Genomic DNA, 24,129 nt, shown 5'->3' with positions numbered 1-24,129 from the left:
GGTTTACTAATGAATTTCCAGCATTGCTCATACACGGCCTGGTAATTAGACAGGCATCTATACCACTGAGAGGTCATTTGTGGTTATTTTTGGCAAAAACCTAAAGGATCCTAACTCTAAATATGTCTCCCCTCATGGCATATGGAGATGACTCACTGTAACATATGTAGCTGTGGTGTTCGCACACATGTTTCGTAACTTCCTGACTGCATGAAGGGTTTAAATACACAGAAGGTTGTAACAAACATCCAAGAGACACAGGCAATTCATAAAAAAAGGATTTTTATTGTTTAAAGACAGTATATTCAGACTGTAATCTAGAAATTTCTTTGAAACATAGCCCCATTGTAATAAAATCATTACAACTATCGTGAATACACACAACATAGACACTATGATTGAACCTGACAGACATCCATATGGTGAAAGATCTCAGAAAGGAATGTTAGCATCTTCACAACTTTCCACCAAAAAGGCATTAAGTAGAAACTCAAGCACATTAACTATATTTGGAGGCGATGGCTAATGTTTTAGCAGTCTCTCATGACAATTAAGATTGCAGATGTGACGAGACTCCAGACCTGCGATGACTTCTTTGGAAGGACTGCAAAACTCGTACAAATAAAGCTGATAAATAATATAGACTTGGGGAGCACTGATCAAAAATGTTGATTACATTTTGTATATAACAGCAGTAGTAAATGTCCCAAATGTTGGTAGAGCTTTGAACGTTTACAAGACAGCATGGATGAAAAAGATATCGTACATGCACACGCATGCTGTGTTGCATACCGTATGATGTATTTGAAAATAGACAATATCACTCATAGACTCATGACATTACTGCGACAGCACACATCGTCAAAAGACTCAAGTCTAGAAGTTTCTTAAATGCCCACCGCCAGACTGCACAAGAAAACAATGTATTTATATGTAAAATATTGGCTTAACTCTTTGGATTTTGATAAGGGAAATAAATATGAATTAGAACAATTATTCGAGGCATCGCCAATGACATACAAGAAGGCCAAAAGCCTATGTTACTAGCTTTTCATGTCCATGGCAGTCACAGCCAAAACATTAATAGGTTTAAGTTGAGACACGCTTACTTTCACTGAAGTCCTTTAGGTGTGCAGGCCTCAACAGTCGAAACAAACCGGCAGTCCACTACTGCTATTCTGACGATGTAGAGACATCCTTGTAGTGGAAGCACTGTTACTTACACATCACATGTAGCCACACCACACTTTACATAACATCAACAGACTGTCCTTCTTGTCACGTACTGTGCTTTAAAACCCATTTGTGCCTTGCTGAGATGCTAGGATCTACACAGAGCAGCAGCAGAGTAAAATGTGGGCTATAACATTAAAAAAAAGTCATTCTTTGTTTTCAAGAGTTCAATGGTCTCCCTCCTGTTTGCTGGGTCTGTGATTTTTGGTCTGACAGTATTCAAGCCATAGTTAAACCTGAGGATATGTTGCCTGTCATCGCAGGTCCATATGAGGAGGCATTAATGCTCGGAGGTCAGTCTGTCCATGCATGTTGACATAAAGAATCCTTGAGAGAAAAAGTTCCTTCATTCAGCTTTGGGAGGTTATTGTGAATATTCTTTCATTTGGTGTGCTTCAGAGCAGAAAAACAGCCTTTAGCACAGGTTGTCTAAGGCATCATTCATGGCATGGAGTAACCACAGACACAATGACTGATAAATGTCTTACGCCCCTTTAAAAACAACTATAAAAACAACAAATGTTTGTGCTTTTTGTCATACATACATTATCACAGCCATTTTCATGCAGAGTATATGACACTTAACTAGTGTATGCTTTACATATGACAAATCATATGCAAGACTTGCAGTTTTTATATATTAGAGGGAATCTGCATGAAAGTGGCCACGATCATGTACAAAAATATCCGACAAAGTAGAACACAAAACACAAGAACAATTAAAACAGTGAGAGTAAAAAAACATTTTGAAGGTAACGGATTCCAGATGGAGAATAGAAAACTTTGCAGCAAGCCGTTTGGTGGTCTTCATCAACTTTTAAAGTCAGACTTGATTTTACTGCAGGTTGTGGGAGAAGTTTACAAATTGATAACAGGATGCTAAAAGATACATCAATGTAACTTCCATTTATCATTGCTCTAATACCAGTAACATTTCTTCCATTTGTAACATTAGATCTGACATATTGCAGAGGGTCAGTAGGTCCAGCCTTTTAATGCTGCAGTGGGTGGAATTTAGTTGTGACTGATGAACACCTGGTTTAACTTAGCCACATGATCAAATTCTGACTTTAAAGTTGATGAGGACTGACCAACTGTAACCAACATTAGTCTCGAGTCTGCACAGTGGCCAGACTAAAGTGTTTATCACTCAAAAGGAAACAAAAACTCACTGTGCATAAGATTTTTGAATTTAGAATTTCCCCCCTTGTGCCCAGAAAAGGGTTGAGGACTTTTCAGAGAGCTTGTTTTTGCATTGTATAGTGTGCATGTTCATCGTCTCTCCTTTTACCAGTTTCTTCAGGGCAGGATTTTTTTAAAAAAAGGAAAAGGGGGCCTGGACCTCAGGTTTCAGCTTGCAGGAGTGTCAAATAAGTGAGAGGGTCACTGATAATGTCAGCAGCTTGATTACATGACGGACTCTGACAGAACTCTAGTGGCTTCTTCGCTGTCCTTATTTCCTCGATGCGCAATGAGCGGCGAGCTCTCGGGGGCAGGGACTGATGGGTCCTCCAACCTGACATCGCTGAGCTCTGTTCCCTCTTCTCGTTTGGCCTGGCGGTCCACGAAGAACTGCAGGAGTCCGGCTCCAAAGGCATCGCCCTCGACATTCAGTATTGTGCAAGTACGGTCGCTGAAGACAGAGAAAGGATGGAAAAGAATTTAACAAACTGCCTCAATTTAGGCATCACGTGACATTGCGGAAGAGCACACGTCAGGGAACTCGATGCTCTATATGTCAAAAAAACAAAATCAGGTTTTGTACTCACACAAGCCAGTCAACAGCCAGGATGAGGGAGATGTCATTGGTGGGCAGTCCGACTGCCTCCAGGATGATGGCGAGGGTCAACACACCACCAGCAGGTATACCTGCTGCTCCAACACTGGACGCTGTAGCTGTCACACTAGCACATTAGGATGGAAGATGATGCAGTTAGATACCACTAGAGCAGATAGGATATCACACTGATGTCTGCAAACATTAAATTATAATTTAGGGCTTACAGGATGGTAACGACTTGGATGAAGTTTAGAGAAGTGTTGTTCAGCTGAGCGATGAAAACAGCAGCCACACACTGGAATAGAGCAGCTCCGTCCATGTTGACCGTCGCACCAATGGGCAGAATGAAACGGCTGATGTGCTTGGATACGCCGTTATTTTCCTCCACGCACTTCATCATCAGGGGCAGAGTGGCAGAGCTAGGTAACAAGGAATAGAGGGATGTGTGAGTGTATGAAGATGAAAGGTATGTGCATGTGTGTTTGTAGAGAGAAAAGTGTGTGCACTTAAGAACAGGAGAGCCTCCGTATTTGATATTTTACGACCAGGTAGAACAAACAAGTGTGTGTCTGTGTGTGTGTGTGCGTTAGTGTTACCTGGAGCTTGTTCCGAAGGCCGTTGCCAGAGCTGTGAATATCCCCCAGAGGAAGGTGTATGGGTTTTTCCTTGTGATGATGAAGTAGATGGCGGGCAGCACAAGAACGCCATGGATGGCATGTCCGATGATACAGCAGGCGATGTATTTTCCCAAACTGGCAAACAATGCGCCAACATTGTCCATCTCAACAATCTTGCCAGCTACGAGGAACATGATACCAAGAGGGGCGTACCTGTAGAGAGACAGGAATGTTACACAACATAAAATAAGAAAGAGCCTCTCGTACTGCTCCATACCAATTTTATTCGAATCCCGCCTAACCCAGATACATGCAGGTCTTTCTTACCACATGATCCAGGACACCAGTACCATGGTGGCCTCGTTGAAGGAGTTGAAGAACTTGATGAGGATCTCCCCCTCCTCTCCCAGCTTCCTCAAAGCCACGCCAAACACAATGGCAAACACAACCAGACCCAGGATATTCATGCCGTCCTGGTCTGTTCCAATGGGAATCTTTGAGAAACATACAGACAACGATGAAAAACACGGATCCACACTTGAGTCACAACAAAAAAGATAGTGTCCTTACGTTCTGTAGCGCACATGTGGTCTATTTTTAGGGCTTTTTCATTGGCACTTTTGGCCGCAGCAAGTCCAACTGTGCCATGCTGATTTGCGTTTCCATTACAAGTTTGATTGAGTTGACTTCTGTAAGCTTTGACCACTCGCCACTGCTTTTAAACGTTCTTCCACTGAAGACTAGCACATCATTAGTTAAAAAGACAAACCTTCAAGCAGATAGCCTTGTTGTAATGGAGATGCAAAATCTGGCTGTGCTGGGCTCAAACCAAATAAATCCGGCACATGTGCCTGGAAAAGCCCTAGATTATGTGGACAACAATTCACTTTGCTCACCTTCTCCTCTGTGGGGATTCCATCTGTGCCATTCTTCGTAATGTTCCTGTAGCCGGTTGCATACTGGGTGGTGAAAAAAAAGTGGGTTTTTTTAGGATTAGATGGGTTTATCTAAATATTTCCTTTAGACAATTTGAATAATAATTATGCTAACTTATAGAACCGGGATGCAGTACTTACTGATCGAAAGGCAGCAGACACCAGGTTGGAGGGAAAGATGTTTCTGTGGGGAGGGAAAAAAACAACAGTTCAACCAGATGTCATGGGAAAGTTCAATGAAGAAAGATGTGGCCGTGTAATGACGTGTTTGGGAACTGAAGCGCTGAACACAAAACAAGTGCCCCGGCTTTGTTTGTGTCTTTCCCAGCAGTATAAGAACAACCCTGACCGACCACGTATACAAATGGACACACAGCACCAGGTCACATTTGCTACAAGCTAACACTGCACACTGAGAAGCCATAAACTGGCCTCTTGAGTCTGAACTGATTGCACACCACATAGATAAGTTGAAATTACACTGCAAAGCAGCCCTGGGCCACAGTGTTACTTTATACCTCTACCGTAATTTTACAAAAATACTTCCATTTTACTGAGGTCTATCAGCAGTGGTGTTGAAGAGAAGCAGTTATACCCTCTGGATGTCTGATGGGATCACAAGGTTGATCATGTGGAAAATAGCTGAGAGAATTTAACTATTAATCTCCTTTTTTCCCCACTCAGCCCCCCATTTCTGATTGCTCTTGTGTTAATTCATTCTCTACTTACTAAGTACATACACACACATGTTGGTACATAGGTCGAACTGCATATTAAATCTCTCAAGATCTCATAAAAACTCATGTGTTCCCAATAACCCTTTACTCAGCTGTCTGTAATGGACTTAGAGTAATAAGGCATTAACTTCACAATCTCTTTGCAGCCATTCATTCCCTCTCATTAGAACACAGTGCATCAGGATTAAATGTCATGTGACTGTGTGACATGGCGGCGTGCATCTGGATCACAAGCTGATTTCTGGTTGTGCTACAAAGAGCCATGACAAAAAGGCTTCCAGGCTTTCAAGCCGTTATTTGAATATTCAAATATTTTACTATGACACAGAGTTAATACCACGGAGCCGAAACCTGAGGGGGTCTGCTTCCTTGTTCTTGGTTGTGGCTACTTTTCTTCATTAGTGGCACAGGTACAACACACACCCACATTCTTGCAGGCATTTACTGACAACCACACTGGCAAAAGTGTCACTTCCTCCTGTCCTGCATTTTTGTCTCACTCAGGAAGCACCTGTCACATCCCTTTTGAAAGTTAAGTCAACACTAGACTTGTTATTATCCATGAGCATGCTAAGCTTAATATATAGTATGGTCACTAATCTGTTTAAATATTATATTCATTTCAGTTTTTGTGCAGTTTTTCATTTACCGGTATTGAGAGAAGGTTATAAAATCCTCTGACAAACATTTGATTTCTGGCTACGTAAATAAACTTGATAATTTGCACCACCACAGATACTAAATAGAATGGTATGACAACAATTGAAACACGGTGCTGTCACGCGCCGTCAGGTGGGTGTGTTTCTTTTATGCTGATTGTTTGAGGTAAACTGCTCTGACGTCCTCCCGGCATCTGGTTACACCTGCCGGATCTGACAACCCCGGGAACACCTCGAGCAGGCCTACGTGGAATAGTAAATGTTTAAGTTTGACCTAATTACAGTAATCGTAGATGCTTGATGGAGCAGATGAATGGATGAATAATGGACTTACACTTGCTCCCATTTTGTTCATATTGAGCCATTAATATATGAGAAGTCTTAAACGTAAGTAGCTTTTGTAAAAGAGAAAAAAAAAAAACACCCCAAGATACTCTTATAATGCTGTTTTTATGAATAAAAAACAAGTCGTCTAAAGGAGCTAGCACATAACCTAATGTTTACAGATGTTTTTATAAAACTGAAATCTTTTATACTGTGTCTTAGCTGTGCCAGAAATCTACTAAAAGAAGGATAAAGAAGGGGCAAAAATATGTATCAAAACAGGCAAAATGTGAACTTCTGAGGCATACTGTGTGCCACGCAATCTGTATTCAATGTCACTGCTTTGCTGTAGCTCAAGGCAAACAGTGTACGTGGTCAATAAATTCACAGGTTATGCTTGCACTGACTGATAGCCACCACCTGTGAATGTAGACTGTACGTTTTTTTAGTGAGAAAACAAACAAGAAGCAAGCGATAAGGAATGTCAACGTGGATGTGTAGAAGTGGCTCCACACACACATACACACCCTTAGGCAGACATGTGGCCACTACTGTAAGCATGTGTGTGTCTACGAACAATGACCAGGCCATTTTTCACACTTTGATGAACAGCTCTTCAGTCGAAGTCTCCCACTGTCTTTGTTGTCAAAACTAACCAGGACACCCACGGAGAGGGCTCGCTCTAATGAGAGGCACAGGGTTTGCCTGCCGTCCTATTACGATAATGTGCAACAGTGTGTGTGCACATGTGCTTAGGTTTTCTCTTTTCAAACAGCTGGAAGCTACAGTAAAAAAAATCACAATGGTGCATTCAGGAAGACTATTTTACATAAGATAGACTATTGCACTGATCCTTGACATATTAAAAAGGTCTTCGTTATGGGATCCCACGAACAGAGTCAGACAAAATGCTTCCCAGCCTATCAGAGTTTCATAAACCAAACCATTGTGTTTTTCAAGATACTCTTAGGTAATGCTCTCTGACATAAAGCAGGGTAACAATGTTAATCTGTGATTGTTTAAGTTTTGCCCCACTTCTCTTGCATGTCTAATCCAGTTCTGGGCAGCAGGAGCTATTTTAATGGAGGTGGTGCCACAGCTAGGTCCCACCGCTGGAAGAGGAGGAGGAGGAAGAGGAAGAGGAAGAGGAGGAGGAGGAGGAGGGAGGGTGGAAAACTCTTGGCTTCTGTAGCGCACAATTCCATAATTCATGGGGCGAGCGGCACTGAACGCGCCAGAGAGTGTCCATACTAACCAAAGCTATGCAGTCGGGTTGCAAATGTATCATGACTGCATGTGAAGAGAGACTTCATGTTAATGTGAAACTTAAAGTACTCAACTCAAGTGCTCCTCTGTTTGAAGGCATCAAAAGAGCTGGTGATTGATTGTCGTAGAGATCACATTAAAACTCAGAGGACGCTGTTGACGCTGAATACAGTCCAGTGTGATCTCTGTAAGCGATAACATCACAAGCCCAGGCTATCACACTATGCACTGTAGTGAGTGGCAATGTGTTGTTCTTTAAGGTGGGTTCGTTTGTTTACTTTACTAAGTCATGAAAACAAAGAGAGCTTGTGTATGATTGAAATGTCTTCCCCTACAAACTACACGGTGCACCTTTAACTCCTCAGTAAACTTATCTACTGATCGGCTCAGACAGACAATGCCATCTGGGCTCTTCCCATTTTGGGTGCCAAAACAGGAGATGTGTAAAAGAAGGAACAACAATACCTCTTGCCTGTTGTGCAAGATGTGTTACTTTAAATCCCGCGTATGATCATGTGTCAGAAGGTTTTGACATCTTGCTATTTCAGTCTCTGAGTCAAGTGTTGGTTCACTGATGCCTCCTTTTGCACCTCAAGTAGATGAGGTGGCACATGTCCCGTGAACGTCCCGTGAATGTGACACGTTGGTTTAAAAAGCAAGTGCTGCTTGCTCAACCATACAGGTTTTGTAGTCATTAGGTTACACTCTGCAGTGCAGAAAAGGTCACCGGGTGCAGGAGAGAGGGCTCTCGGCCATCTTTCAGACAACAGTGAGACCACATTTCCACATGTCTGAACTCTATAAGCTACAGTAGCTTTGAGCACAGAGTTACTTTAGCTAGTGTTAGTTTCTGCAAACGGGGCTGTCCCTACAAGAGCACATGTCTGTCTTATGGTTGAAGACTTCCTATGTGGTTATACACGTGTCTGCTATATATTGTAAATACATCGAAATTACTGTTCCTATCCTAAAGACTATTGTAAAAACGGACCGTGGTCGTGCCAATGAGCAGTCCGTGACACCTGGCGCTGAGCCCCGGGGAGTTAACCCTCTAATACGGGCTGATGCAACTGCTTATTGTCGTTACGTTACACCACGACGAGCGCACACACCTTGGAGGGAAGTTAAGCTAGACGTCTAGTTTGGTTAGACTCTGTATCTCAAATAAAGTTCGGTGGATAGACAAAAAGGTAAAGAGGGTCCTGTGCCTTTTACTGGTAGCTTCTACAAAACTACGAGAAACGTTGCCGCAAGTTTTGATACCTAGCTAGCTTGTGACCGCGGGGAGGCGTTGATGGACAGTTACACTCATACACAACTGCACAACTCAATTTAACTTAATTTTAAGGGTTTATAGGCTCAGAGGATGTAGTGTTGTTAGATATTCACTCACCTGATCAAATCTAAAAAGGAGTCTATCACTTCTTTCGGGACAGGCACGTCGTCGCCCATGCCCGCCACCTTCGGTTTGGTTGCCACCGACCCTGGGGTGAGGATGAAAGCCATCACGACCCCGATGGACGACGCGATCAGCGTGGTGACCAAGAAGAAGAGCATGGCCCAGCCGCCGAGCTTCCCCAGGGCTTTCGGGTCAATGCTGGCAGCCCCGGACACCAGACTGCAGACGACCAGGGGGATGATGATCATCTTCAGCAGCCGGATGAGGATCTCGCCCGGGAAGCCGATGTAGATGATTTGGGTCTTGGTGAGCTCCACGTTGCGCACACCGAGTCCAATAAAAACCCCAATGATGACCCCTGCTACTGTGAGGATCACCAGTAAGTTGGCCATCACGATCCTCTTGACCCGCTGGGCCAGCGGCTCCGGGTCGCTACTCTTGGGGCTGCCCAGTCCGTTGGTCAGCGGCTCGCCGTTGGATGCCTTCCCCTCCTCTATGTCCATCTTCTCAGCCATAGTGCCCGTAGGAAGTTACCCTGATGTTATCCCTCAAAGCTCAAGTACTACTAAAAAGTAGTGTGGCGGAAGTATCTTGTAATGTTAAAAGTACAGCCTGACTTCCTCCTTCACTGTGATGTGCAGTGCGTCTGGTGCCACCGTGGTGTATCCTACTTATCTCTATGTACTCAAAGGCAACCCCCAACGTGTGACGTATGACTGGGCGTGGTCAATGTAGATGTAGGACGTGACAGGGATATGGCAGCTGTCAATTACTAACCAGATGTTTTTTAGGACGCATTCCATTCTAAATATATTGACACTCACTATTGCCACAAGATTGTCTGTTGATGTTACATAACCTAATTAATTGTAGTGTAGTTAGGAACCTTATATGAGGAAGAATTTCAGGGAAAGAAAGAAAGATTTAGGGGACATGTGGACCATTAAAGGAAGGCTTTGTTAGTTAAATTTTATGTCCAGATGGCTTTTTAGGTCTGTTCTTTTTAGGCAAATGTCTTTCAGCTTTATTGTGGCAGACTTTATTTGTAAATCTGGGGTCAGAAGACAAAGTTCTTTTTTTACGTTGTTTAAAAAGTTCTTTTCTGACAAATGTTTCGCCATTGTAGCTATTTTTTGGTGTCTTAAAACAACATGTAACTTTATACCTTAAAATAACAGCTTCAATTCATGTTGATGGTTCAGTGTCTTGTAATAGGCTGAATGGTGTCTCTGTCTCAGCCACTCCGCCTCCCCATCACATGTTTCTGCACTATGTGACTTCAGTGAGAGGGTAGGATCACAGCGTTACACACATGTTTACTTCAACGTACAAATTTTCAACGCATAACATTGTTATGACGTAATGAGTTTTATAGCTATTTTTTGGTGCCTTAAAGCAACATTGTCTAACTTTTTACCTTAAAATAACAGCTTCTAAATCATGTTGATGGTCCAATATCTTGTAACAGGGTGAATGGCGTCTCTGTCTCAGCCACTCCATCCCCCATCACTTGTTTCTGCACTATGTGACTTCAGTGCGAGTGCAGGATCACAGTGTTACACACATGTTTACTCCAACATACAAGTTTCAACACATACCATTTGTTATAAAGTAATGAGTTTTGTTTAAAGATAGCACCTACATTATGTCTGACTTGTTACAGACCTGGGATTTGTATTTACCACAGTGGTGTTGCACTCAGAAAATGCGGGGGCGCCAAATCGCACAAAATGCCAATTTCTACATAACGTTGCTTTAAATGAAGGTGGGACAAAATATCGATTCAGCAATATATCGTATTGGTTCCTCTTGTGATTATCGATACACTGGCAATATCAATATATTTTTTAAACCATGCAGCCACTCTAAATAGATTCCCCTCACAACTTGACTTACCGACAGAATCGCTGTATTGTGAAACTATCATTACTGTGGGCAACGTAGCGTGAGTTACTCACTGATTTCCATCCCTAGTCTAAAAGCCCACACAGGTTAAGCTTGTATGTACATGACTCGAAAACAACTACTACCTATTACAGTTTACAATTTATTGAAGGCTTTGTTTTGGCACAAGACACTTTTATTCTGCTACAAAGCAATGTCACACGGGCCTAAACCATCTCCTCAGCCAATATTCAAAGAGGTGTGGAGTACATCTTGAACAGCAGATGTTCTGGACTGAACCGAACAGAATAAATACACTGTATTTTGAGACCTTGTGGTAAAAAGCAGAGTTTTGCCTCACAGCAAAACACAAGACACTATATGTGTTTTTTATTTGACCATGCAGCAAAAGCAACAACTGCAAGACAATTCTCTTGAGTAAATATGTAAATCATTTGGTCGAATCAAAATAGAGAAAACATGTGAATTGATGAAAATTAATACAAAATTACAGCCAACTGTTGAAAACCACATTGAAAAGGTGCGGCGGTACTGCAGCTAATGCAGCTTTGTCTGTACAGCTGTGGGGACAGCCACTGGACTTGATGAGGCCTCCCCCCTCTGTGTGTTTATTTGCTCACCTCTCGAGTACCAGTTCAACAAAGAATACCATCATTGTTGGAGTTGTAACTTCAAAGGGTGATCAATGTGGAACCACAAGCACAGTAAAAACATTAATCTAACATCTGCCATGTTTGCATGACAAAGCGTGATCACTGAGCATGATTTAATCAGTCTCATCCAATCATTACAGTGAAGAGAGAGTGACCGGGATGCATGACGATACACCAAATCCTTCTCTGTCCATTCTGATGTTTTTCGGGGTGGAGTGATGATGAAAAATAAAAATGAAAGTGATGAATAAGAGTGAAAGTTTGGGATGGGTTTGAATTTTCTGGAAATGTCGGTTCACTGGCTACCACCCTGCCGTTTTTGGCACAGGCGTATCAAACTGTAACAAGAGACAGGCTCATTGTCTGTAATACTGAGGCCTACAGTCTGATTGCTTCAAATTTGTGTGTAGGGGTCCAAGAAAGCTTGGGGTTAGCTTACACTCAAACAACAATCCAAGCCCTTTTTAAACAGGGTCCCACTGGTAGAAATTTGTGGGAAAAGCACCTTTAACACCAAAGAATGCCCTCAGGACCAGAACTCGGACTGGTAGGAAGCTGTCCTCTCAGCGCTGGGTTTGTTATCTCAAGCTCGTTCTTTGTTCCCTGCGACTGTGTGAATGATTGCAGGAATCGCTGTGATTCTGTGAAATAGTGCATTACTCTGTGAGAAAGGACAACATCAATGGCTAAATCAGCAGGCACATGAGGCGAGAGAATTTTTCTAGAGTGGGCCCCGTCTATAAAAACACACTCTGCACACACACACACACACACACAGTGGACATACCGTGGAGATACTCTTTTTGCTGTTAAGATATCATAATTTGACTGTTCTTCAAAATGCAAGAACGACCAAACGTTACAAGTGTACAATCATTTATATTGATGACGTAGAGTTTAAATATTGTCTACTTATAGTAGTACGGTAAGAGGGTGAACATGACAAGCATTAGCATTAGCATTGTTATTATGGGCGTATTAGCATGCCGATGTTCGCATGTATCTCACTGCTGTACAGCCTCAACGAGCTGCTAATGTGGCTGTAGAGTTATGATATACTGTAGCTCATACCAGTTGTATGCAGGTATAAATAAGGGTTGTTCTGCAAAGCAAAACAGGATGTAGGCCTATACATGAACAGTATATCGAGCTACCTTCTAACAATTCAAAGGTAAAGCTTAAGGCTATTGCTTGATGATGCACCTGAATGAAGGCACGCACACAAGCATCACATGACATGAAATTGGGACATGGAAAAAAAAAAGCACGTTGGACAACTAAACACAGCTGTCTCAGGTGTCGTGAGAAGAACAGATGAGGGACAGGGAGGCTGACAAAGAAATAAGAAAGGTGGAGACCGAAAGGAAACTCAATACCACACCTTCATGTGCCAGTCCAGTAACTCCTCACCTTTCATCTTGTTTCTACATGTGGCAGGACCAAGGTGCAGGACAAAACTGTGTTTTCACTGACAGCAAGCTGCTCTTTTCACTTGCAAAGGACAACGTATTTCGTAAGACTTCTATCCAGATAAGCTTCCTCAGAGTGTAAATACTGTACGCTGCAGGGTGGATGAGGAAGGTGCTGAGTCATGATGAAAATACTTGGCTGGATGTTAATCTAAAAGGAATGTAGGAAAGAGGAAAGGAGGGCCTACGAACGATTAGTTCAGTTATAAACAATTACTCAGCAAAAACGTACCCATCCACAGAGCTGGTGATGATTGATTTTTCTTCTAGCATCATAGTTTGACAATTGTGGCTTAGGGGAAATGGCACAACATGTAAATGTTGGGGGGGGGACATTGTCATTGTGATTCATCTGGAGAATGCTGATGATACTTGGCAAATTATCATATGAAATGCTATGATGATTAACATTGTAAACATCATCATATTAGCATTGTCATTAAAGCATGTTCTCATGCTTACATTAGCCTATAGCCTCACAGAGCTGCTAACATGGCTATAAACTATTAGTGTTGTTATAACTCTAGCTAATTACACAATTCAGTGTATTTTTAAAAGCACTATGACTGCAAATTAATACTCCTCATTGTATTTGATCACCCACAGTTTGTCTACAGCTAAGCACGACTGGCATCTCTGTAGCTCAGAAGTGATGGAAGGCCCATAAACCCTGTCTGATCTCACAGAGCTCTATGTGACCAGAGAGGCCTCCCGAAATGTTTTACAGATTTACACTGTGTAATCAGACTCACATGCCCTGCCTACAACCATCCTGCTGTCTGTTACAGCCTGCCTTTCTTTTATAGACTTCATGAGTAGATGAAATATGATTCCTTTGTAAATAATGTCATTATTTCAATCACGTTGTGTTGCACAACATTTTGAATTGTTTGCCTGACCTAACTTACTTAATCCTACTTCTAAGTATTATTACAGCAAACCAGTATCAATCATATCAATCAAATGCACATGAACCCTCCCAAGTCTGAGTGTAGTAATATGCACAATGTAGAAAGTAATTGATTTTTGAAATACAGTTATATTTTGCAGAGCAGATGGTAGGGACCAGTTTCAACTCAAGGCTGCTCCCTGTAACCGTGTTTTTATGTTTTCATGTTGCTATACGTCAGTTGAGAGAAGACACATTTCTGTTGGTATGGAAATAAATATAATTTGTGGCTAAGTCCCACACGCCTACAATGTCTACATGAACTATGCATGGGGAAAGTACAGGTCTAAATACAGTACATTTCCTGTCCTTATTTGAATTACGTTTCAGTCATTAGATCTATCATCAGAAAGCTTTTAAGCTTACAACCACTGTCCATTAGCATTAGGTTGCACAAATGGTCCTGAGCCCTCGGACTGTTGAGAAGGAGCATCCAGTCTGAAACTGTGTTAAGAAGCACAACCCTCCCCCACATGCAAAGACAAACCTGTATTTTGTGTTAATCATCCACACACAGTGTCCAACCGCACGAGACATTAAGAGAAACTAGCTCAAACCATAACATGTGTTGGAAAGCTGTTCTTGTCTCCTACATGTGTTAGCTTTAAATATTTAACCCTATAATGCTTCTCCTCTTCTACACAACACCATATTCCTTTGGCTGGTTTTAGCTCTAAAGCTCAAATGCTGACAAAGAGTTATGTACCCATAGGTGATCTATTATAAGTGTCTCTTGTTAATTTCTGTTGTCTATTTAATTATTTTTTGCCTGCCAACACTGCTGTCACATGTAGACAGTGTGTGATCCTTGTTAACCGTTATCTCAATTATAGGATTGCTACAATTGGAAATCATTCTCCCTCTCCGCTGCCTCTCCTCACAGTCAGTCATCTGATCTCTCTGCATCCTCTGCATATCTCTCCATCTGTAATAGTGGAGGTCATAGCAGTGTGCTTAGTCCAGGCTGATCAAAACACACCCGACTACAGCCTCAGGACACAGACGCCCATCACTATTATTTACACGTGCACGCATGTCATTACTACATCGTTTAAATGTGTGCGTATGTTTGTGTCAGTGCGTGTGTTGGAATAAATGACCTGCATTTGGCCGAGGTCAATCAATAACCCACAGAGAGGAGAGTAACCTGCTCTGGGTCTTGTTTTCCTCCGTGCAGGCGCATTGTTTTTCTGCGTTGTCATGAACACAGACCAGTCTTAATAACTGTTTTCATTCTCTCCATAATTATTCCAAATCAAGTGCGGCGATTTAGAGGATTTAAATAATACATAATCTAATGATACACTCGCCCTCTTCTCTGCCCTGTGAGGCGGACCTTTCCTCCACTTACACATGCCCACACTGAAGGACAGGCCCAGAGGTGAGATGCAAACGACGTTTCGCATTCCTCACGTGTCGTGTTCAAGCACAAAAACAGTGCACAGATCCCAGTTTGTGTTTTGTCAACTGTACAATGCAAAACTGCAGAAAAAACAAAAACTTTATTCACTCACTACAATTATCCATCTGGTCGGGTCAGCTGTGATTGTCACACCCCTGAACACCTCACGTCTCATTTCTGCACAGTTTTGTTTTGTGTTTGTAATTATGGACGCACGCCCCTATAGTTCAATGCAAGGAAAAGCAATACGCTGTTGAACTTTTAACTTCGAAAAACAGTATAAACAGAGCTGCATTCAAGGTTCAATGTTCATTTTATTAACATGCTACAACACAAAAATAATGTTTGTTTGTTTTTTTTATGGTGGATTGCACGTATGCCCCTAGTGCTCAACGCGAGGAAAAGCATCTCTTTACGGATGGATAGAAACACCACTGGTAGTATGGGAGAGAAGCTCATTTTCTGTGTTTATTCATGCACATGGAGCATTATCGTGACAAAACAGGATCAATAATGTAGGGCGACAAAGAAGTCAGGGGGTTGGCCTGCCAAGTGTGTAGCTAGTTTTCTAGCTATTTTGTTCAAAGACATATGAACCACCTTGTTACACATGTAGCAGGCTACCAATGTTAGCAAACTACGCTGTTGAATTGGAAAAAAAGGTTTACATCAAGCTGTATTCGAGGTTAAAGGTTAATTTTATTGTCATTCTACAACACAAAGAAATGTAAGTTGTAGTCCCTTAATGCCACACAGGAAAAACTATTTTTTATGGTGGATTGTATCTCTAACTTTTGGCAAAGAAGCTCACAGGGGCTGAGATAATTTCAGAGAGCAGTTGATGAATGAGAAGAGAGGGTTGGGGGTTGTGGGGGCAGGCAACCTGTAGACTAAAAACACACGCAGAACATAGTCCTCCCTCAGGACATTTGCAGGGAACATTCAGGCCTGGGCAGAACAAACCAGACTGAGTGAGCGAGGGTTCTGATTCGCTGAGATCAACACGCCCTTCTCACCGAGTCCTTCCTCCCCTTTCCCTGCTCCTTTACCCGCAGCCATGCTTTGGCAGTCATATGATACTGTACGGCACAGAAGGGCTCAGAATTTTCTCTTTTCAACAGCCCACCCCTTCCCTGTCTCTTGTTTTCTGCCTCCTACTCAGTTCTCGTTCACTAGCTTTCTTTGTCTAGATAAGGATTGGGCCCAAAGAACAAGAAGAACTGAGGGAAGAGAATGACTGTTCTGTTTCTCCTGCCGTCTTCTCCGACTTCTTTTAAATCTGAAATGTCTAAAGACTCTCATAAATCACATCTGTTCTGAGAAAGTCCCACCTCAAGGGTTTCAAAGTAAAGTTTAATGCTGTGGATTGTTCCCTGTGTGAGCATCTATTTGTCTTTTGCAACAGTGCTCAGCTTATGCTGCTGCTGAGTCATTGTTTGAGTTTCAAAATGCATCAAAAGAGAGAAACATCTTAAAGGTTGTAGAAGCAGCCGTTATTTCTCCGCTCTATTCATGTGCACATGCTGCAGCTTGTCATGAATGGTGTTTTGTGTGTAAACAGGTCGTAAACCACACTTCTGTGCAGGTCCTGCATTAGTTTTTCCCAAATGCTGGGGCTATTAGAGGGCAACTAAAATACTTGTTGGGGTAAGACTTGACTCTGCCATCATATAATAAGTGTGTAAAGGTGCAGAATAAAAGTATATCTTATCCTTTAAAAAGTTATGATTGTGACTTAATCATTTTAAAATATTTTTCATGTCCATAATGATTGTTTAACGAGGTTTGTCGGCCAATAGCATGACGCCGTTGGTATCACGTGGTATTTGTGTTATGGCATTAACGTGCATTGTCATTGGATTCAGTTATTCAGTAGCTTGCTACGCCAACCGTCATTTCCTGATATGAAATGTGATATGGCTTTCAGGCAAAACACTGCAGAAAGAGTGAGGCGTGGCCAGCTGCACTGCAGTATGAACTGAGTGTAGTTGAGTCAAAGCCTGGGGGGCCACATGGATACATGTGAAAATGAATGTCACTACTCCACATGTAGTAAGGCTACTAGCAGTTAAGTTAATCAGTCTTGAGTTGACAAATACTCCCGACGCTCACAGTGTTTGACGACCTGCAAATGAGACTCATCAATCAACCTTCTCCAGAATCACCCACAGCACCTTTAACTCAATGAATCACTGTTATCTTGGTTAATAGGAGGAGGCAGATAATTCAAAGCATCAAACGTCATCTAGAAAAAAAAGGGTCATTTTGTGTGCATGCAGCCATACATGTTACTATATATGTCCAGTATGCATGTGCCTGCTTATGCATGCTGCATTCTAGCATGTCATGTGTGTATTCATAGCTCTGTTTACATGAGAAGTAGCTGGCTGTAACTGGTCCTGTCCAGAGCAGAGGTCACTCAGATCTATAAGTAAGTTTACACAAGATTTGAAAGAGAGGCCGGAGGTGTGACTGCTGTGTTTACTGTTCCCCTCACAAGGGTTTTGTGAGCTGTTGTTATCCTTCAAATGGCCTTGACAAAAGCATTGTCCTAACACTCAACAAAGGGCGACGCAAAGGTGCCAGGTGTAAAGTGAGTGACTTAAGAAACTGGTTTAATCAGTGTCGAAGTAAAATAATTCTTTACTTTACTTTTGATCTAGAGGTTCAAATGTCAGTGTTTCCATGGCAATGATGACATCACCAACACCTTAGGTGAGAGATGTTGATGACAGCTTTTCTGTTGCCATAACAACCATAGATTCTCTAGTCGTGTTGATTGCATTACATTAAGTAATATATACTCTTCTACTCCGAGCTCCTGCAGTCAGTGAGGTTTCACATTTGATTACCTCCTCTCCTCCTGCCCCTGGCTCCCTAATAACCAGAATATTTTTCTCAGTCTTTGCTTATTCCCTCCATAATCCCTCAGTGCATCCACTTTCTCATGAATATCACATCTTAGTCCTTCAATATTGTGAGGATAGAAGACTGTAAACTCATACCACGATGAGTCAGTTTAATATAGCTTCAGTGGTCAGCGCTATTAAAGGATTCTGCTCTAAATGAAAAACACAGCTGGAGGTCTTTATGCTGATGTACTACACAAACACTAGCTCTCATGGTCCCAGTAATAAACTGAGAGCTGTATTCACCTCTGCTGGGATTTCACCATAATGGACAGTACAGTCAGCATGTAAAAATGAAAAAAATAAATAAATAAAATCTCTTAATCTCCACTACCTCGATTCTCTTTCCTGTTCTTCACTTCCTCCTCCCCCTCCCCGCCTCTCCCTCTCTTCTCTCCCTCTCGGTGCGTGAACCCACATGGCAGCCTAATCCTCTTACTGTAGCCGATAATGCCTGTTGGCTCTGGCTGTTAGCTGCAGTAGTAGATTGGATGAGGCGCAGTGCTGTCATGTCTGTTGGATAAACTGCTCCTGCTCCCACTGACACAGTTCCCTACTGTCGCCCGACAAATGTGTTTCTACGTGATCTGAAAAGCTGACGTGAAAATGCTGCTCCAGCTGCACAAGCCTTCAGATTTAATAGCCCCTGTGAAGGTAGTCTGCATTATCTTCGTCCTCTGCCCCAGTTTCTTACTGCCCTAATCCTCTTCTTTTGCATGTCCTACACAGCATACTGCTACCTAATCAAACACTGGCTTGGCCTAAGAGGAACCATAAGCTGATGCAATAGGAACTTAACGCCACTCTACAACGATCAGCCAAAACGGTAAAACCACTGACAGGTGAAGTGACTAACATTGATTATCTCGTTACAATGCCATGTTCTGCAGGGAAACCTCGGGTCCTGGCATTTATGCTGCTGCCACCCTCACACGCACCTCCCACACGAAGAATTTCAAGGTGCTGACCTTGTCCAGAAATTCCCCAGATCTTGTTCCTATCAAGCATTCATGGGACGTGCTGAAACAGGTCCGATCAATGAAGGCCTCACAGGACAGGACACCCTTGAAGGTCTTGTGACCATGCCTCAACAGGTCACACCTGTTTTGGTGGTATGAGGGGGACCCATGCATTATTAGGCAGGTGTTTTTTTGGCCTTTCATGGTTTTATGTGAAAGGACGGCTTTAAGAGTGACAGGAAATGGGATGATTTGGGACATTTTTGGCATTTTTGCTCGAAAATTACCATAACAATGAGTGATTATCCAAATAGGTGCTGGTTATTTTTCTGCGGACTGACCAACATACCGGCTTTGACATCCCTTGAGCCAGGCCATTAGGGAAAAGTGATGCGTTTAGCTTTGATTGATGTAGTGAAAGCAAAATGTCAAAATACCAAACTCACAGGGATTTCCTGAACTGTACTGTTCAAAGTATAACTGGGTGTTTTGTTCTCATTTTGAGAAAACTGCCTTCTGTGTCAGCCCCCACGGTGGGACTTTCTCGCCATTAACACAATTAAGTGGACACACCTGAAGTCAATTTGAGTTTTCATGTTTTATCATGCAGAGCCCCGTTTCAACATCTGTCAGAGACTACACCCACATCGATTTAGTTTGGACTATCCCGGCAGCTTTACTGCATTGCTGGGCTGATACCGCACTCTTTCAGAAGTTGTTGATGTACATGTGACACAACTATCTCCCGCTGGTGTTTTATAAACCAGACCTGAAAGAATCTTGCCGGGGGGGCTTGCACAGACAGACGCCAACATAGGCTGGGCTCGCGGGGCCCAGTAGGAGGACACTGGCAGAGGTCAGACAGAGGGGTCAGACGATCTAAGCCTGTGCTGGGTTGGGGATGCCCCTGGGATAGGTGTTCAGACGCAGCCCATTCCGTGAGAACGGTCACACTGCGTGGCTCCCCTGGGACACACAGACACATCCATGTATAAAGTCTGCCAAGTCAAGCATCCTTAACTATGTCTGTCATTTTACACACACGCAAATGGACATTATGCAAACACACACACACGCAAAACATGTGAATGCATGACAAAGAATCTGCCTCACAATATACAAACTAATGCAGCAGTGTGTGTGCTCCACGTGTGTGTGAAGAGATACACATGTATTGATTTGACTATAACATACACGGCCCAGGAGAGGTGGTAACAGCCATAAGGAATCACTTAATTATTCTGAGGTGTGCTGGGGTACCACATCCATCACCATGGCAACTACAGATGTGACCTCAGAGTAGAGGACATGTTAAAGGCATCGAGCATGGAAGGCATAATCCTGCTATTTCAGTTTGGGAATGAGATGAATTACAAGTGAAGGTGAAGTACACAGATTTATGCTTTATTTTTTGTGCTTTGATTTACTGCCGGTGTGTTTGTCTTCATATGCTGCACGGGCCCGGTGATGGGAGTCAGCCATAATTACATGTTTTTTTCACTGTGGCGAGAAGGACACAACGTTCCTTTGGCAAAAAAAAAAAAAAAGAAAAGGTCAGAGCAAAGAAAGACACAATTTCACTGACTGTCCACTGATGTCTCAAAATGAAACAGAAAAATACTCAAAATTAGAGGAGTGGAAAATAAATTTGGTCTCACTCACACACAAAGACACAGGCATACACCCAGACACACCCTATGACGAAGGTTTTTTGTGTGTGTGTGTTTGTCTCTAAACATAGACACAAAAACAATATACAGATACAGTCTCAGTATATGCAACAGGAACACATGTTGAAATATAAAGACAATAATTTGACTGCAACAATCACACACTCCACCGAAGCTGGTATCATTTGTATTCAAAAGACAAATAGTTGCCCGGCCTGTCATTGTGCAGCTTTAACCTGCCATGAAAAACACACACAAAAGCCTATTTAAGCAACATGATTATCATCATTCCTGTCAAAAAGCGTTTGTGTCTCTTTGGTAACTACATCATATCCCCACTCTCAGTTACCTGCAGTGTCCCCCAGGAGTGCATGCTATGCCCTGTTGTAATTTTCAATTTATATGCTCCCCCTTACATTGCAATGTTGCCTGCTTCACCTTTTTGTCCAACCCTCTGATGTCAGTACAGCTTCTCTCCCGCACCTGGAGGTTTTAAGATGATGGATCTTATTCATTTATCATATGAAGACACTGCAGTGTGTTCAGTATATCTGGCAGGACAGTACCACGAACAATAACGCACAAGTTTGGCTCTACTCCAGAATGACACAAATCCAGTGTGACAGAAATAATGATTTCCAATGTCAGAAAAATGGTGGTGGTGGAAATGGATAGATATACTTCTCACAGTCCAAGGTGACGTCTTAGATGGTCCAAAACTCAAAGATATTCAGGTTACTGTCGTGTAAAGCGTTAAATACTGACAAGTCATCGACTCATTGTTGCAGTTCTAGTTCTGAGCAGTTGTCTTTGCAGAGAGGTCACATATGATTACAAAGTATACGAAACATGCAACTTCAAATCAACTTTCATGCCTGCCTGGACCACTTCACAGCAACCACTCCTTCAATAATACTGGACTTGGAAGAGGAAGAAAAGTTTCACAATTATGTTGTATTGCCAAAAGAAGCAAGTGTGCCTTGGCCCAAAGATTCGTCACCCGGGGGAACAAAAATAACAGTAATGGAAGCCATGTGTTTTTGCGTCAATTGATGTCTCAATGTGAAACCTAAATGGCTAATATATGTATGTCATGGAGGGACAGCAATATTAAATTACAGAAAGTCCATCAAAAATAGGTAATAATAATGAAAGTGAAAGGGTGAAAACAGCATTAAGACACAGGCCAGATCTGGTATCACTGTTTTGGTGTTGTTCATACAACATGACAAATGATTTCACTAATGAATCATCAAGTTTTTGGGGATTTCAAAGCTTTACAACGTTGGAAAAACACTGGAAAAATAAGCAGATGAGAGAAGTTAGCCTTTCTAACGTGTGGTTAACATGAAAGGGTATATCTGAACCAAAGCCATGATCTTTTCCTGAAGCTAACAAAATGGTTTTGTTGCCGTATCCTCAATGAACTGTGACAGAAAACTGGAAACAAAACCAAAAAAGTAATGTAGGATAGGACTCAGTAGAGTGCACACCTCCGCCAGGATCAGCTCTAGGATCTGCATAAGACTGTCAGATTTCAGCCACTGAAATACGCCAGATTTTTTCATCAAGATCCCTGAGAAATGAATGCAAATGTCATGAATAATGCCCTATCTGGCAACGTTAAATAAAACGAGAAACAAACATTCCCTTTATCTGATCTTCACCAAAAGTTAATGGGTCTATTCTGGGCCAATTTTGTCTGCCAGAGGGCATGAAGTCTCTCTGGAAAATGAAGTCGGACTGGCACCATTTCTATCTGCTGTCACGTCGCCACTATAGACTTTTGCCTATAATTTTGTCCTGTGTTGTTGGTAGTTGACGCTCCGAGGTAAACCGAAACGATCCAGTTTGTCTTTGCAACAGTGGCGCCGACAATGATACCACTTGGAAACTCTAGGGTGGGGAGGTTGTCTGTTTCCACTTTAATTATGATGCCATATCAGGTAAACCTAAGAGAGAAACCACAGAGAGAAAACAAAGCAGAACGAATAGACCGGTCAGAAGTAGCCATACTGTACAAATACATAATGTTGCTCCAAGTGAATCTGTGATACTGGGTGGTGATTTACAGATGGAGTAAAGTCTACCAGCAAAGGCATGCACTCATACACCAAGATCATCAAAGTGAAGCTGAAGCCAGACATCAAATTTCCTGAGAAAGTCGTGGCTTTTGTGTGTGTTTGAGTGTGTGTTAGTGAGAGAGATCATGTAACACAACATAAACAAAGCACTGACAGCTTAACCCGCGTAAAACTAACAAATGTGACGTGAAGAGGCTGAACAGGAAAGGTGACAGACAACTCCCTGCTACAGGCGGTGTGAACAGGTCGTTTCTCAACATCATGGATGATTACTTAAATTATGTTTCTGTAGTCTTTTATTTGGGATTTGTAGTCACTAACACGCTCTTCTAGCAGAACATATCCCACATTTTACATAATAACAATAATAATAACAATAATAACAATAAACTTTATTTCTATGGCATTATACCATACATACCATAACATTTTGCGTTACAGGTAGTCAACCTGCACTTTAGTCCCACACTCAGAGGAGGGAGGGGAAATACAAAGGAACAAAGCTATTCATTTATTGCACAAGAAGGTGTTTCGGGAATGGCATTCCTGCCATTTTTCACTTTGATGTTCTGTCATGGACGCTATTTCCTCAATAAAGACAAGAATTCAGAATGATCCAGAATCAATCACACACACAAAACGCACATATTCAGAAGCGAGACCTGGAGAAAAGGACGACCAGGCAGACAAAAAACACAGAACCTTCACAATTTTCTGCTCACAGCTACAAAGAAAACTGTTGAGTCTATTCGACAGGGTTGTGTGTGTGTGTGTGTGTGTGTGTGTGTGTGTAGATCTGTGGCTCACACAACAGACCTTTTTCACAGCAGACATTCTCACTGTCGAAGCAGGAAAAGCACAGGTGTGACCAATAATGTTAACGATGGCTCCATTCCTTTTAGTGTCCCAGTAAGCCATGTCAGTGAGTGAGCATGCACGATACTGGATGCAGTGGAACAAGCGCAACTAAATGGAATAAAGCCATCATTAATGTAAGAAACTGCACCTGTGTTTTTCCTGCTTCGACAAGTCAAAATGTCTGCTGTGAGAAGGGTTTCTTCTGCCTCTCATATTTGGCTGTCTTCTAAGTAACATTTATCATGATTGACGGTGGCGATGTGGAGATAATGGCTCACTTCCTATGTTTGGTTTTCCTGTAGCCATTACAGCAACTAGAAT

The 24,129-nt window shown here is 42.2% G+C and overlaps 1 protein-coding gene across 1 annotated transcript; it reads right to left on the bottom strand.

Annotated features, from left to right (window-relative positions):
- Nucleotides 1–265: 265 nt before the first annotated feature.
- Nucleotides 266–9,680, bottom strand: slc1a5 (solute carrier family 1 member 5). The gene is made up of 8 exons (XM_084351909.1): nt 8,945–9,680; nt 4,707–4,749; nt 4,527–4,589; nt 3,958–4,124; nt 3,610–3,843; nt 3,238–3,432; nt 3,003–3,137; nt 266–2,866 (listed from the first exon to the last, which is right to left on the bottom strand). The coding sequence occupies exons 1-8, from the start codon at nt 9,463–9,465 to the stop codon at nt 2,641–2,643; spliced, it is 1,584 nt and encodes a 527-aa protein (XP_084208035.1). The 5' UTR covers nt 9,466–9,680; the 3' UTR covers nt 266–2,640.
- Between the last annotated feature and the right edge of the window lie 14,449 nt (nt 9,681–24,129).

This window comes from Pagrus pagrus (assembly GCF_965226575.1).
Source record: "Pagrus pagrus genome assembly, chromosome: 4".
NCBI lineage: Eukaryota > Metazoa > Chordata > Actinopteri > Spariformes > Sparidae > Pagrus > Pagrus pagrus.
Note: the sequence above shows the minus strand (reverse complement) of the source record. Positions and strands in the feature narration are given on the sequence as shown.